Source organism: Orcinus orca, chromosome 7, assembly GCF_937001465.1.
Source record: "Orcinus orca chromosome 7, mOrcOrc1.1, whole genome shotgun sequence".
NCBI lineage: Eukaryota > Metazoa > Chordata > Mammalia > Artiodactyla > Delphinidae > Orcinus > Orcinus orca.
The window spans coordinates 56,924,820-56,939,215 of NC_064565.1; the positions used below are offsets into that span (position 1 = coordinate 56,924,820).

Genomic DNA, 14,396 nt, shown 5'->3' on the forward strand with positions numbered 1-14,396 from the left:
GTATAAATGTATACTCCAAGGTTTTTTAAAACTTAATGTGTACTTTGTATAGTCACAGAACTTGAGGACTCCTAATGGGATCTTAGAGATCTTGGGATTCAGCTCTTTTTAAAGCGTGCAGAGCCGTTAGGTAACTTGACGAAAATTGAAAAACAAGTTAGTGGCGAAAGCAGGACACAGCTCTCTCCACAGTTTGTTTAAAGCTTTTTCCACTCCGGAAAGTGATCTTGAAAACTGGTCCGATGACAAAGGCACAATTTTATTGGTCATCGTGATAACAAGCAACAGAAGTATGCAGTAATAATTTCAGTAAGAGCAAAGCACAGCTGAAATTTCGAAGAGAGTAAAAGCCTTAAATGTATGCAAAAAAAAAAAAAAGTTTTTTTTTTTTGGAAATTAACATTAAGTTGTGGAAGCCCTTCCTTTAATCTGAGGTTTAGAAGGCAATCTGCTGCTTCAATCCCAGTGAAAACTATGCCTTGTGTAGTCTAATTTGAAATGTAAGACCAAACAGATCTGGAAAAGTACAGCTTTATCCTAGTACTTAATTTATACTATAGTTGTGTACTGTAATTATGCCTGAAGTAAAAGCTATATTCTGAGTAAAGACAAAAAAGCTCTTGTTAATGACATTCCATTCCCCCAATGTAGGCTTTAACAAAAGGCTTCTTCATTGGGAGCCAACTGTCATTACACTTTGTAGCGTGTATGGAGCTATTGGACTAATATTTGTCCTGGGATTAGTGCTGGGATAACCAATCAGTTAACTCCTCCACTGCAGTATTCTATTATCCTCAAATAAATGACCAAAAGGAAAAAAAGAAAATTGGCCGGCGGATCGACAACTATATTTATGAGATTAAACTCTCAAACCCTTCACAGTTTGCTGGGCAACTAATAACCATTTGCCAAGCTCTTCATTTAATAATGAGTCAGCTAAGCCTAAAGCAAATGTTCCTTCAACCAACCAGTGGTACTACAGTCATATCCACACCGACAAGCTCCAGTTATTTATGTAATGTACTTTATTTAGAAGAAGTACAAGTTGCCCTGTACAAAAAATAAACTCCTGTCATTAGCCAATAAGAATGCAAGCTACCCAGCAGTATTTTGAATAACTGAAATTTATAGGAGATTTTGTAATTTATGAAAGCCAAAATGACCAGCAAATTTAAGTCCTAGTTGCATCAGGATTCAAGACTGAGGACCAGAAGCTCACCATCTAACTCTGCACTCAGTATCACATTACCTTAGGTCATCTGAGTCTCTGCACTCAGTATCACATGACCTTAGGTCATCTGAGTCTGTTCCCTCATTTCATAAAAAAGAGTGTTAACACTGAGGCCCTCCCCACCTGGGGATTATGAGGACTGAGCAAAATTCTGTTTGTCAAAGCAAAGTAAGCTGTATATTACACAACACAATCATAAGGGGAAAAAAGCCATGTGGGCTGCTTTCCAAGAAATAAGTGTGTCCGAACAGGAGAAAACACCAAGTTGCCTCTGCTCTCTGCTCTCCTGCTTCTCCGGCCCATCTCTATGTATCCATGAGTTAAGAAAAGCAACGAGCAGTATCCCCTTCACTTTTACTTACTAATAGTTCATCCATGCTGGTCTGGCATTTTTCCAAGTTGATCCGCTTTATTGCTACACGTTCTTGCCTGGGTTTACATAGAGCAGCCTGCACCACAGCTGTAGCGCCACTGCCTGAAATGAAATAAAAACAACATCAGCTATCAAGTGGCACGCTGTCTGGTTACTATCTGTGACCCCCTTCACAAATTAATATCTATTTTTTTAAGTTTCTACTCCAAGTATTCAAAACATTATCATTTGACATCTTTTTAAAGAGTTTCTTAAGTCCGAAAATAATTCTATGAAGGAGAAAAAGGAAAAACTGCATGTTTCTAGAGAATACAAAGACAGTACCTGCACTTCAGAGGCTTAACAATCCAGGACGGTGACCCACATCAAAAGAGCCCATTGCATATGGGAACATATGTATATGTATAACTGATTCACTTTGTTATAAAGCAGAAACTAACACACCATTGTAAAGCGATTATACCCCAATAAAGGTGTAAAAAAAAAAAAAAAAAAGAGCCCATTGCAATACAGGGTGTTCACTGCTGCCCAGAACAAAGGCTGAGAAAGTGATGGGTCTCATGTCACAAGAATAAGAGAGGGCTTCCCTGGTGGAGCAGTGGTTAAGAATCCGCCTGCCAATGCAGGGGACACGGGTTCGAGCCCTGGTCCGGGAAGATCCCACATGCCATGGAGCAACTAAGCCCGTGCGCCACAACCACTGAGCCTGTGCTCTGGAACCCTCAAGCCACAACTACTGAAGCCTGTGCACCTAGAGCCCGTGCTCTGCAACAGAAACCACTGCAATGAGAAGCCCGCTCACCGCAACTAGAGCAAGCCCGAGCACAGCAACGAAGACCCAATGCTGCCAAAAATAATTAATTAATTTTTTAAAAAAAGAATAAGAGACATAAGCATCTAAGCACACCCCTGCGTGGACGCCATTACCATCGTCTCGTGCTGATGCCTTCCCATTTCAGTGCCTTTACAGTATCTCAAGCTCTTCTCCCCCTTGAGCCCAAACCAAACCACTCCAGCCTGAGCTACTTCAGGGCTTCCATGAGATGCTGTGACAACTTATCTACTCTGAGCACTCTGTGAGCTTATGTCTTCCAATTTTGCTCTACAATTAGAAGAACAGGAATCAACCTGAGTATTCTCATGCTGAAAGCAGGACTCTTCAAGGATACCAAGCAAAATGATGCAAATGTGTAATTACAAAAGCTCTCAGCATTCATATGCGTTTCCCATTTCTAAGGTTTCATGATCATTAGCTAATGCACTCAAATTCCTAAGAGGCAGAGTCGTGTCAGCATCCATATTTTATAAGAGCAAACTGCAGACGTGTAATGATTTGTGGCAGAGAACAAAGAGCTCCTAATCGGATTTGTATTCCGTAGGGGCAAAAAGACCTCCAGGTTAAGGCATCTCAATTCTGCAAAGAATACCAAAAATCTCATTCTCATCACATAAATCCTCTCCCTGCAAGACTGCCAAGGAGAGAAACAGCCTGTACTCGGGACTGTGCAAAAGGGGGCAGATGTGACCGTCCACTTTTCTCCTTCAAGTTTTTCTTTGGGTACTCTTTCCCAAATGAGTCACCGAATCTCGTCCAAAGGGCAGGAGGGAGGATCTTTTGTCAATAAGGAGGGGAGACCAGTTTTAGATTTCCTGACACACGTGAGGGAAAGGCAGGACACTTCTTGTGCAAATCAAGGCTTTCCCACCCCAAAGAAGCGCCCAAATAGGTGTGTTTAAGCACTGAAGTTCTGCCCCGTGGTCTCACCATCAGCTCTGGCCCCCTGATCTATGACCCGAGCAGGTCACCCTAATGCTCCAAAGACAGGTCTCCAAGTTCACAGCTTCTGTTCCAGGAAGTCCCACCTGTGTTCACTGGGGAAGAAACTCCACAGATACTGACCACCCACTATATAGTCGGCATTTTCCTCACATAATTCTTGTTACAAGCCTGTGCAGTTTTTGTTATTAGCCTCATTTTATATGTGAGAACACTGGGACTCGGAAAACTTGCCCACACAGTTAACAAGTACCTGAGCCGGGATCTGAGTCAGGTCTGTAGGACTCTAACGTCCATGGTTTTTTCCTACCTCCCACAAGTCAGAAGCGCACCTCTCCCTTTCCTTCCCTCTTTTGCCCTTCCTAGGAAAACATTTTCTGCCCTATATGGTTGAAGAAAAGAGAAACAACCTAGAGAACCTCACTCTCTCTAGAGCTCAGTGCAAGGAGCAAACGCCACTGTCACAGGTTGTTTAAAAGGGGCTGCCTGTCCCTAACCTCACTGCTTCTCCATCAGCTGTTACTCCAAGTCCCACTGGATCAACCTCACCGGCCCTGCAGATCGCAGCATGTTGGGCTCAATCCAAGAATGCTCCAGATACCAGGGCCAAACACTACAAAGAGCCCTGCTGATAGCAGAGTGTATTTTCCAGTCAAGGTCTCCAGAACAAGAGACCATCACTGAAGGGAGCCACAGAGAAAGTGATAAGTAGCAAGTTAGCGCTGGGCCTGGTACCCAGCAGAGAAATCAACAAAAGTCTTTAACAAGCTGCTGATGGGAAGCTCAGCCCTACCTGTTGTAAATCGCCCCCCAATCCCACCCCTCCATCCTCCATCCACATCCCAGAACATTCTCACATTGGGAAAACTGCAAAACAGGAAAGAAGAAAACAAACTCCCAGAAACGGTAAAATAAGTGTACATGACATGGGACTACCACGCCCAATCAGTTAAGCTCTTGACTATAAAAGCCTTCTGGTTTCCACAGACAAACGCAAGAATATGGACACAAAGAAGAATTCTAAAAAGGGGAAGGGATGTTGAGCTGGCTTTTGCACAGCAAAGGAAACCACTGACAAAATGAAAAGACAGGGACTTCCCTGGTGGCTCAGTGGTTAAGAATTCGCCTCCCAATGCAGGGGACGCAGCTTCGATCCCTGGTCAGAGAACTACATCACACATGCATGCCACAACTAAGAGTTCACATGCTGCAACTAAGACCTGGCACAACCAAAAATAAATCAATCAATTAATTAAAAAATTAAAAATGGCAGAAGGGGAGAGACAGCACATGCAAAAGAGGGCCTCTGACTGTGGAGCTCCGGAGTTTAGAGCCATATGGCTGACAGAGTCTTGGTGCTCCAGCCGGGTGTCAGTCAGGCCTGAGACTCTGAGGTAGGAGAGCTGAGTTCAGGACACTGGTCCACCAGAGACCTCCCGGACCCACGAAATATCAAACGGCAAAAGCTCTCCCAGAGATCTCAATCTCAACGCTAAGACCCAACTCCACTCAACGGCCAGCAAGCTACACTGCTAGACACCCTATGTCAAACAACTAGCAAGACAGGAACACAAACCCACCCATTAGCAGAGAGGCTGCCTAAAATCATAATAAGTTCACAGACACCCCAAAACACACCACCAGACGTGGTCCTGCCCACAGGAAGGACAAGATCCAGCCTCATCCACCAGAACACAGGCACCAGTCCCCTCCACCAGGAAGCCTACACAACCCACTGAACCAACCTTACCCACTTGGGGAAGACACCAAAAACAATGGGAACTACGAACCTGCAGCCTGCAACAAGGAGACCCCAAACACAGTAAGATAAGCAAAATGAGAAGACAGAAACACACAGCAGATGAAGGAGCAAGGTAAAAACCCACCAGACCTAACAAATGAAGAGGAAATAGGCAGTCTACCTGAAAAAGAATTCAGAATAATGATAGTAAAGATGATCCAAAATCTTGGAAACAGGGCTTCCCTGGTGGCGCAGTGTTTGAGAGTCCGCCTGCCGAGGCAGGGGACACGGGTTCGTGTCCTGGTCCGGGAAGATCCCACATGCCACGGAGCAGCAGGGCCCATGAGCCATGGCCACTGAGCCTGCTCGTCCGGAGCCTGTGTTCTGCAACGGGAGAGGCCACAACAGTGAGAGGCCCGCGGACCACAAAAAAAAAAAAAAATCTTGGAAACAGAAAGGAGAAAATACAAGAAACATTTAACAAGAACCTAGAAGAACTAAAGAGCAAACAACCAATGATGAACAACACAATAAATCAAATTTAAAATTCTCTAGAAGGAATCAATAGCAGAAAAACTGAGGCAAAAGAACGGATAGGTGACCTGGAAGATAAAATAGTGGAAATAACTACTGCAGAGCAGAATAAAGAAAAAGCAATGAAAATAATGCAGGACAGTCTCAGAGACCTCTGGGACAACATTAAACCCACCAACATTCGAATTATAAGGGGGGGTCCCAGAAGAAGAAGAGAGAAAGAAAGGGACTGAGAAAATATTTGAAGAGATTACAGTTGAAAACTTCCCTAACGTGGGAAAGGAAATAGTCAATCAAGCCCAGGAAGCACAGAGAGTCCCATACAGGATAAATCCAAGGAAAAACATGCCAAACCACATATTAATCAAATTTTCAAAAATTAAATACAAAGAAAAATATTAAAACCAGTAAGGAAAAAAACAACAAATAACACACAAGGGAATTCCCATGAGGTTAACAGCTGATCTTTCAGCAGACACTCTGCAAGCCAGAAGGGAGTGGCTGGATATATTTAAAGTGATGAAAGAGAAAAACCTACAACCAAGGTTACTCCACCCAGCAAGGATCTCATTCAGATTCAACGGAGAAGTTAAAACCTTTACAGACAAGCAAAAGCTAAAAGAATTCAGCACCACCAAACCAGCTTTAAAACAAATGCTAAAGGAACTTCTCTAGGCAGGAAACACAAGAGAAGCAAAAGACTTACAATAACAAACCCAAAACAATTAAGAAAATGGTAATAGGAACACAAATATGGAAAACTACCTTAAATGAAAATGGACTAGACGCTCCAACCAAAAGACACAGATTGGCTTGAATGCATACAAAAACAAGACCCATATATATGCTGCCTACAAGAGACCCACTTCAGACCTAGGGACACAAAGAGACTGAAAGTGAGGGTATGGAAAAAGATATTCCATGCAAATGGATATCAAAAGAAAGCTGGAGTAGCAATACTCATATGAGATAAAACAGACTTCAATATAAAGAATGTTACAGGGCTTCCGTGGTGGCGCAGTGGTTGAGAGTCCGCCTGCCGATGCAGGGGACACGGGTTCGTGCCCCAGTCCCAGAAGATCCCACTGGGCCCGTGAGCCGTGGCTGCTGAGCCTGCGCGTCCGGAGCCTTGCTCCGCAACGGGAGAGGCCACAACAGTGAGAGGCCCGCGTACCGCAAAAAAAAAAAAGAAAAAAAAAATCTACAAACAATAAATGCTGGAGAGGGTGTGGAGAAAAGGGAACCCTCTTGCACTGTTGTTGGGAATGTAAATTGATACAGCCACTGTGGAGAACAGTATGGAGGCTCCTTAAGAAACTAGAAATAGAACTACCATATGACACAGCAATCCCACTACTGGGCATATACCCTGAGAAAACCATATTTCAGAAAGAGTCATGTACCACAATGTTCACTGCAGCACTATTTACAATAGCCAGGACATGGAAGCAACCTAAGTGTCCATCGACAGATGAATGGATAAAGAAGATGTGGCACATATATACAATGGAATATTACTCAGCCATGAAAAGAAACAAAATTGAGTTATTTGTAGTGAGGTGGATGGACCTAGAGACTGTCATACAGAGTGAAGTAAGTCAGAAAGAGAGAAACAAATACCGTATGCTAACACACATATGGAATCTAAAAAAATTTTTTTAAAAAAGGTTCTGAAGAACCTAGGGGCAGGACAGGAATAAAGACACAGACATAGAGAATGGACTTGAGGACACAGGGAGGGGGACGGGTAAGCTGGGACGAAGTGAGAGAGTGGCAATGAACGTACATACACTACCAAATGTAAAATAGATAGCTAGTGGGAAGCAGCCGCATAGCACAGGGAGATCAGCTCTGTGCTTTGTGACCACCTAGAGGGGTGGGATAGGGAGGGTGGGAGGGAGATGCAAGAGGGAGGAGATATGGGGATATATGTATATGTATAGCTGATTCACTTTGTTATACAGCAGAAACTAACCCACCACTGTAAAGCAATTATACTCCAATAAAAATGTTAAAGAAAGTAAAATGAAAAGACAACCTACTGAGTGGGAGAAAATATTTGCAAATGATATGTCTAATAAGGGATTAATATCTAAAACATGTAAAGAGCTCATACAACTCAACTTCAAAAAACAAACTGATTAAAAAATGTGCAGAAGAACTGAATAGTCATTTTTCCAAAGAGGACACGCAGGTGGTCAACAGGCACATGAAAAGATGCACAACATTGCTAATCATCAAGGAAATGCAAATCGAAACCAAAATGAGATAACACCTCATACCTGTCAGAATGGTTATCATCAAAAAGAGCACCAATAACATATGTTGGTGAGGATGTGGAGAAAAGAGAACCCATGTACACTGTTGGTGGGAATATAAATTGGTGTAGCCACTGTGGAAAACAATATGGAGGTTTGTCAAAAAACTAAAAATAGAACTACCATATGACCCAGCAATTCCACTCCTGGTTATATATCCAAAAACAACAAACACACTAATATGAAAAGATGCAGGCACCCCAATGTTCATAGCAGCATTATTTGCAACTGCCGAGATATGGAAGCAACCTAAGTGTCCATCAACAGACGAATGGATAAAGAGGATATGATACATACCTACATACACATACACACACACACAGGAATATTAGTCATAAAAAAGAATGAAGTTTTGCCATTCGCAGCTAGCAACGTGGATGGACTTGGAGGACCTTATGCTAAGTGAAATAAATCAGAGAAAGACGAATACTGTATGATATCACTTACATGTGGAATCTCAAAAATACAGGAGCTAGTAAATATATCACAAAAGAAGCAGACTCACAGAACAAGCTAGTGGTTACCAGTGGGGAGAGGAGGAGGGACAATAAAGGGGTGGAGGAGTGGGAGATACAATCTATCGGGTATAAGATAGGCTCAAGGGCTTCCCTGGTGGCGCAGTGGTTTAGAGTCTGCCTGCCGATGCAGGGGACACGGGTTCGTGCCCCAGTCCGGGAAGATCCCACATGCCGCGGAGCGGCTGGGCCCGTGAGCCATGGCCGCTGAGCCTGGGCGTCCGGAGCCTGTGCTCTGCAACGGGAGAGGCCACAACAGTGAGAGGCCCGTGTACCGCAAAAAAAAAAAAAAAAATAGGCTCAAGGATGTACTGTACAACATGGGGAATGTAGCCAATATTTTGTAGCAGCTGTAAATAGAAAGTAATCTTTAAAAATTGTTAAAAACTTTTTTTTAATTTAAAAAATAGTAATATATTTTTTTAATTTTTTTAATTTAAAAGGGGGAGGGATTGTTGGGGAAAGTCTTTTATTAGAGCCATACACCTAGAGGATTGTTACTGCTTTATAACTACAGCTGACTAAAGAACAACTGGCAGCTTCTCATCTCTAGAAAGAATAAATATGAAAGCTTTATGACCTGAGGTGATTGTCACAGCATGAATGGGTTTAACCACCCATTGGACAATTTGGAACAGTCTATTTTGAATCCAAAGATTTCCTTCAACTGTTAAGAGAGATCAAGAACAACTTTAGAGGTGCAGGGAGCCTTAAAGACCATCAAGTCTAGCCCCTCACCATGTGGCTGAGGACAGGAAGGGAAGGAAGGCCAGCTCTCATCAGAAGCCAGATCAGCCAGCACCCTGACATGGACTTCCCGGCCTCCAAAACAGGGAGAAATAAATTCCTGCTGTTGAAGGCACCCATTCTTAAGGTATTTTATTATGGCAGCCCAAGCTAATACAAAAAGCTTTCCTTGTCTGTTCTGAAGCCACTCTCCCACGGTCACCTATGCTAAATTATGCCATATAAGTTAGCAGTTCTCAAAAACTTCCTAATTAATTCCAACAGCAATAAGAGACAAATACAACTGAAGGGCCTCTGGAAGGCCTCTGTAATTCTCAAGTCGTAGGTTAGTAAGACCCTTGAGAAGAAGGTTAGACAGGGATTCTATCCAACCCTGATACTGATTCCCTCTGTGACACCGGCCCTATTTCTACCTATACCTCCGTTTCCTTAATGGGCATAATAAAAGCTACCTGCAAGGCTTAATAACAATGAGTTTCACATCCCTGGAAAACATCGACTCAATAAATGTTAGGCTCTCTCTCTGGGACTCACTTCTCCATCTGTAACATGAAGGAGATGGACTATATCTGTAGTTTGTACTGGGGAAAAGAGAGAGGGCAAAGTAGCTCCAGGTCAGGACTAAGTTTCGTTTTGCTCACCAGGAAGATTCAGTTGGTTTAAAAGGGGGGGAACAGGTGGGCTAAACTGGAAAACCAGAAGACTAAATGATGTCTAAGGTCTGATACAGCATGATGAGTTTAAGCGTCTAAGATATAAGAGAATAACCCAGAGAATTCAGGAACAGCTATGAATTAATATCCTATAGCTACATTTCTCGCTGAAAATGTACTTTGATATCTAGCCAAACAAAATGATTTTAAGAAGTCTTTGTTCATCCAGATTGCATGAGTTCATATCCTAGCCCTGCTACATACTAACTGCTCGTCCTTGGACAACCTTCTTAACATCTCCATGCCTCAGTTTCTTCCCTTGTAAGATGTCAATAATAGCACCGGGTTCACAGGGCAGCTGTGAAGATCCAATGAGTTAATACATGGAAAGCCCTTGGAACCGAGCCTAGCACACAGGAAGTACTAATTAAATCTCAGCTAGAATTACTCCTCAGGGAAATCCCTCCAGGTCAGCTGGTGTCCTGTCAATTTGTCATGTTAACACCACATAGTATTTCATGGTGTTTGATGTACCACAATTTATTCAGCCCTTCTTTTATTGATGAGTACTTTTTTTATGTCCAGTTCCCCCCACATTACAAACAGTGTAACAATAAATATCTGGAACTCTTAAAATATGTATGAGTCGACAAGAACTTTCATGTTAAAGTTAGGACAATTGGTCGTTTGTTGAGTAACCCCTTCCCATAAATGTCAGGATTTAAAAAGCAAAAAGGTAAACAGGAGAGGTATTACATTAGCCTGTGACAGGAATGGTGGCCAGGGGAAGCAAATTCTGTCATCATACGCTACTTAAATGAAGAGCACCAAGCTGAAACTTTAACAAGAGTTTGTGCATCTCTTAGCACCTGAGAAAGCTCCTTAATTATGCATAGCTGTCCTTTTTTAGTGAATAGAGTCCAGAGCTGTATCAGGCTTTCTTTTTAGAGGTGCTGGCTGCTGGTATGCAGTAAACAAAACAGATGACTTTGGTCCAGCTGGTGATTTCTTCCAATTCTCTCTTTACCCAACTTGCTCGAGGTGCCCTATTTATGTCATGTGTCCAACCTCATAGCTCATGAGGCCAATCAGGTCCCATGAGGACCACAAGCTGGCCAGGGCGTGAATGGACACACACGTGAGCTCCACGGGGACACAGCTGCCACTCTGCCTCAGTCCACTGGCGCCACCTGACATCACTGACCTACCGGGGCAAGATTCTGATTGTCGCAGAAAAGCTGAAAATCCAGAATTTTGTGTGAGAGCTCCTAAATTAAGGTTAGCAATTTATGTTTAAAAACATAAAAATATGGTAAGTCACATAAAAGCTTGCCATATGGGCTTCCCTGGTGGCGCAGTGGTTAAGAATCCGCCTGCCAATGCAGGGGACACGGGTTCGAGCCCTGGTCCGGGAAGATCCCACATGCCGTGGAGCAACTAAGCCCGTGCGCCACAACTACTAAGCCTGTGCTCTGAAGCCCGCGAGCCACAACTACTGAAGCCCGTGTGCCTACAGCCCGTGCTCTGCAACAAGAGAAGCCACTGCAATGAGAAGCCCGCGCACCGCAACGAAGATCCAATGCAGCCAAAAATAAATAAATAAAACAAAGAAATTTTAAAAATATATTTAAAAAAAAAGAAAAGAAGCTCGCCACAGGCCGTATTTGCCTCCCTGGGTGACTGCTAGTTGGCTTCAAATGTGTACCCTTCCTTACCTGAAGGTACAAATTTAAAATTATCTATTCGATTACACATACGAAGCTGTCATTCTTCTAGATCAAAAATGGTCACATTTCCTATGGTTCAACATAATACGCGAATATACTCAGGACACGGGCCCACACTCATTTACAGCAGGTCACCACATGGCCATCCACCGCATCCTGCTACTTCATACAAAGAGAAAGCCATCAGAGCTATTCGGTCGTTTGGTGCGTTCTATGTGGAAGGAACACGGGCACAGTAAACTCTCAAGTCAAACACAAAGAACAGAAACAGTGAGACAGGTGTTATGTGCAATCTGCTGGACAGATTCTTTTACAAAACAGATGCTACTGCTGGCCTGTCAGGATACACCAGGCCAGGCACAGCAAGGCCACATTTCTCACGGCAGCTACAGACAGGTGACCCTCCTAAGCAAGCTGGCTCGTGTAACAGCCAAGCTGGCTGAGTTATGTCCTTCTGCCTCGGTCAAAAGAACCAGTGAGCAGAGCCTCCTTCTGGGGTTGTTGGCGCAGATTTAGAGCTTACTATAAAAAATCATAAAGGCCAGGGGGAACTACAGAAATGGTCACTCAGTGAATGAACTTGTATTTCACCACTGACCTGGATAAACTACCTTCCCTGGGAAAGCCTGGCTTGTTAAAACCTTTAGAGGTCACAGACCTCCCCAAAGAAAAGCAAGGCTTGTGTGTAACTCAGCAAGAGCCCTCTGATAATACCACAGAAAAACAAAAAGTCACCCGGGGCTCTGATCGTAAGGGAGATACAGGGAAACTGCTGTGTGGAATCAAACTGGAATGAATGTCATATGCTCACCTTGGACCTCAAGCTACACCTAAAGCAACAATTAAATATGTTTTAAAAATTTTAAACACAGCTCTATACTCCCCTTACTAAACTCAGAAAGTGGACTGGGATTATCTAACACAAAGAAAATGATTATTAAGGGATACAGGTAAAGTCTAGGTAGCTGGTTAAAGAGGAGTGGTATGTATGGGATAAGAATCTGCTGAGTATCAGACTCTAACTTCCGTCTAACTCAATGGGATTGATACTGTGATTTACTCCTAGACATTTTTGGTTTCCTTAATGATACACAGTAGATAAAAGAGTCACTCTGTAAATACGATTACTTGCCAGTTTAAAAAACATTTCACAATTACAGTCGTCCCCCCCTTTTTTGTGGTTTCGCTTTCCGTGATTTTAGTTACCCAAGGTCAACCGTGATCGAAAAACATTACATGGAAAATTCCAGAAATAAACAATTTGCAAGGTATAAAGTCTGTGCCATTCTGAGTAGTGTGATGAAATTCCAATCCATCCCATCCTGGACGTGAATCGTCCCTTTGTCCAGCGTATCCCACTTGTAAGTCACTTAGTAGCCATCTAAGGTTATCAGATCAACTGTCAAGGTATCGCAGTGCTTGCGATCAGGTAAAGCCTGATCATAGGTAGGTATGTACAGGAAAAAAAACCATAGTATATGTAGGGTTCAGTACTATCTGCTGTTTCAGGCATCTACTGGGGGTCTTAGAACACGTCCCCCGTGGATAAGGGGGACAGCTGTAGTCTGAAGAGCACTCACTTCAAGGTCAGATCCCTTAAAGCTGAAACAGAATAGTTATTCTAAGATTCGAGTTCTAACGCTGACACTAATTCTAATGCTGACCAACAGAAAAGTTGGAGTGAAACATATGATCTCTCTGTCCGTGAATGTGTATTTACTGTTTAAGAAAAAGATCATCCTATTTGGGTGGGGTGGGGGGCTTTGACAACACAGTCCCAGGGATTAGCTATGAATCACTTGAGATGCTGCCTTCTTTAACAGCCCCAGGCAGAGTTAGTCACTTCCTCTCCGCCCCTAAGGACTCAGTCCAGTCTCATGCCAGCACTTAACATGCTCATCGAGTTGGTCTCCACAGCCTCATGACTCTAGAACCCACCCTTCCACTGAGGCCCCTGCCTGGAACGCAGGAGGTCCTCAATAACTGTTTGCTAAGTGGATGAAACTCCCATCAACCTCTCCCTGGGTTGACAAGGTAAACAAGGGAGGTGTAGCTGTGCCCAAAGGTGGGTCGATACAGAGGGGTCTCAGCCCAATAGGCTATATAACCTGGAGGCAAGGAGGCAGAGCACTTTTACTCGGTATGCTCATTGTGTGTGTGTGTAAGTAGGTAGCTTTTGGTAGACATGGCAGTTAAAGTGGAGGAACAAGCCTTGCAAGGCCATCTGCCTGAAGACACTTATGGTTTGTAGAACATCCCTTTCAATTCTGGTGTCGTCAAGTGTCACGGGAAAGCTCAGACTGAAGAGCAATGTCCCACCAGAATGGGTTGGGACCCTCAGTTTTGAAAAAGTGAATCCCCTGGCCACTGCTCAGCATGCAGGAATCATGCAAAATGAGGCAGGCTAAAATAAAGTAGGGTCTTCGATGATTCCACTTGATGACAAAGAGGTGACATAAAACACCTGGTAATGTGGAGATGTGACAGACAGGAGCCGATGACAATCCTCCAAATCCATCTTAGGAAACACTGCATCAGGCCCTAGACTGCAGGAGGGACACATCCCTACAGAGCAAACTGGATTTTTATACTCAGTAAAGGTCACTTTGAAGTCCTCACCCCCTGTAAACTCAAAACCCCATGATCTGGCAAGACTGAAAAACTTCCTGTTCTGCTCTGAGGGGGTAGCAACTCCTCCCAGCAAAACCCACTCATTTTACTGATTAAATCAACCAAATAGAAGCCAACATTCCACAAAGGAATGTCCATTGCTATTCACA

At 43.4% G+C, this 14,396-nt stretch overlaps 1 protein-coding gene across 4 annotated transcripts in view; it reads right to left on the reverse strand.

Annotated features, from left to right (window-relative positions):
* Positions 1 to 14,396, reverse strand: part of STK39 (serine/threonine kinase 39) — a 468,977-nt gene that overhangs the window by 242,421 nt on the left and 212,160 nt on the right. For all 4 annotated transcript variants that reach the window (XM_033423490.2, XM_033423491.2, XM_033423488.2 and 1 more), the window contains exon 2: positions 1,594 to 1,706. In XM_033423490.2, coding sequence (XP_033279381.1) covers positions 1,594 to 1,706 — 113 coding nt within the window. The remainder of the gene's footprint in view (positions 1 to 1,593; positions 1,707 to 14,396) is intronic.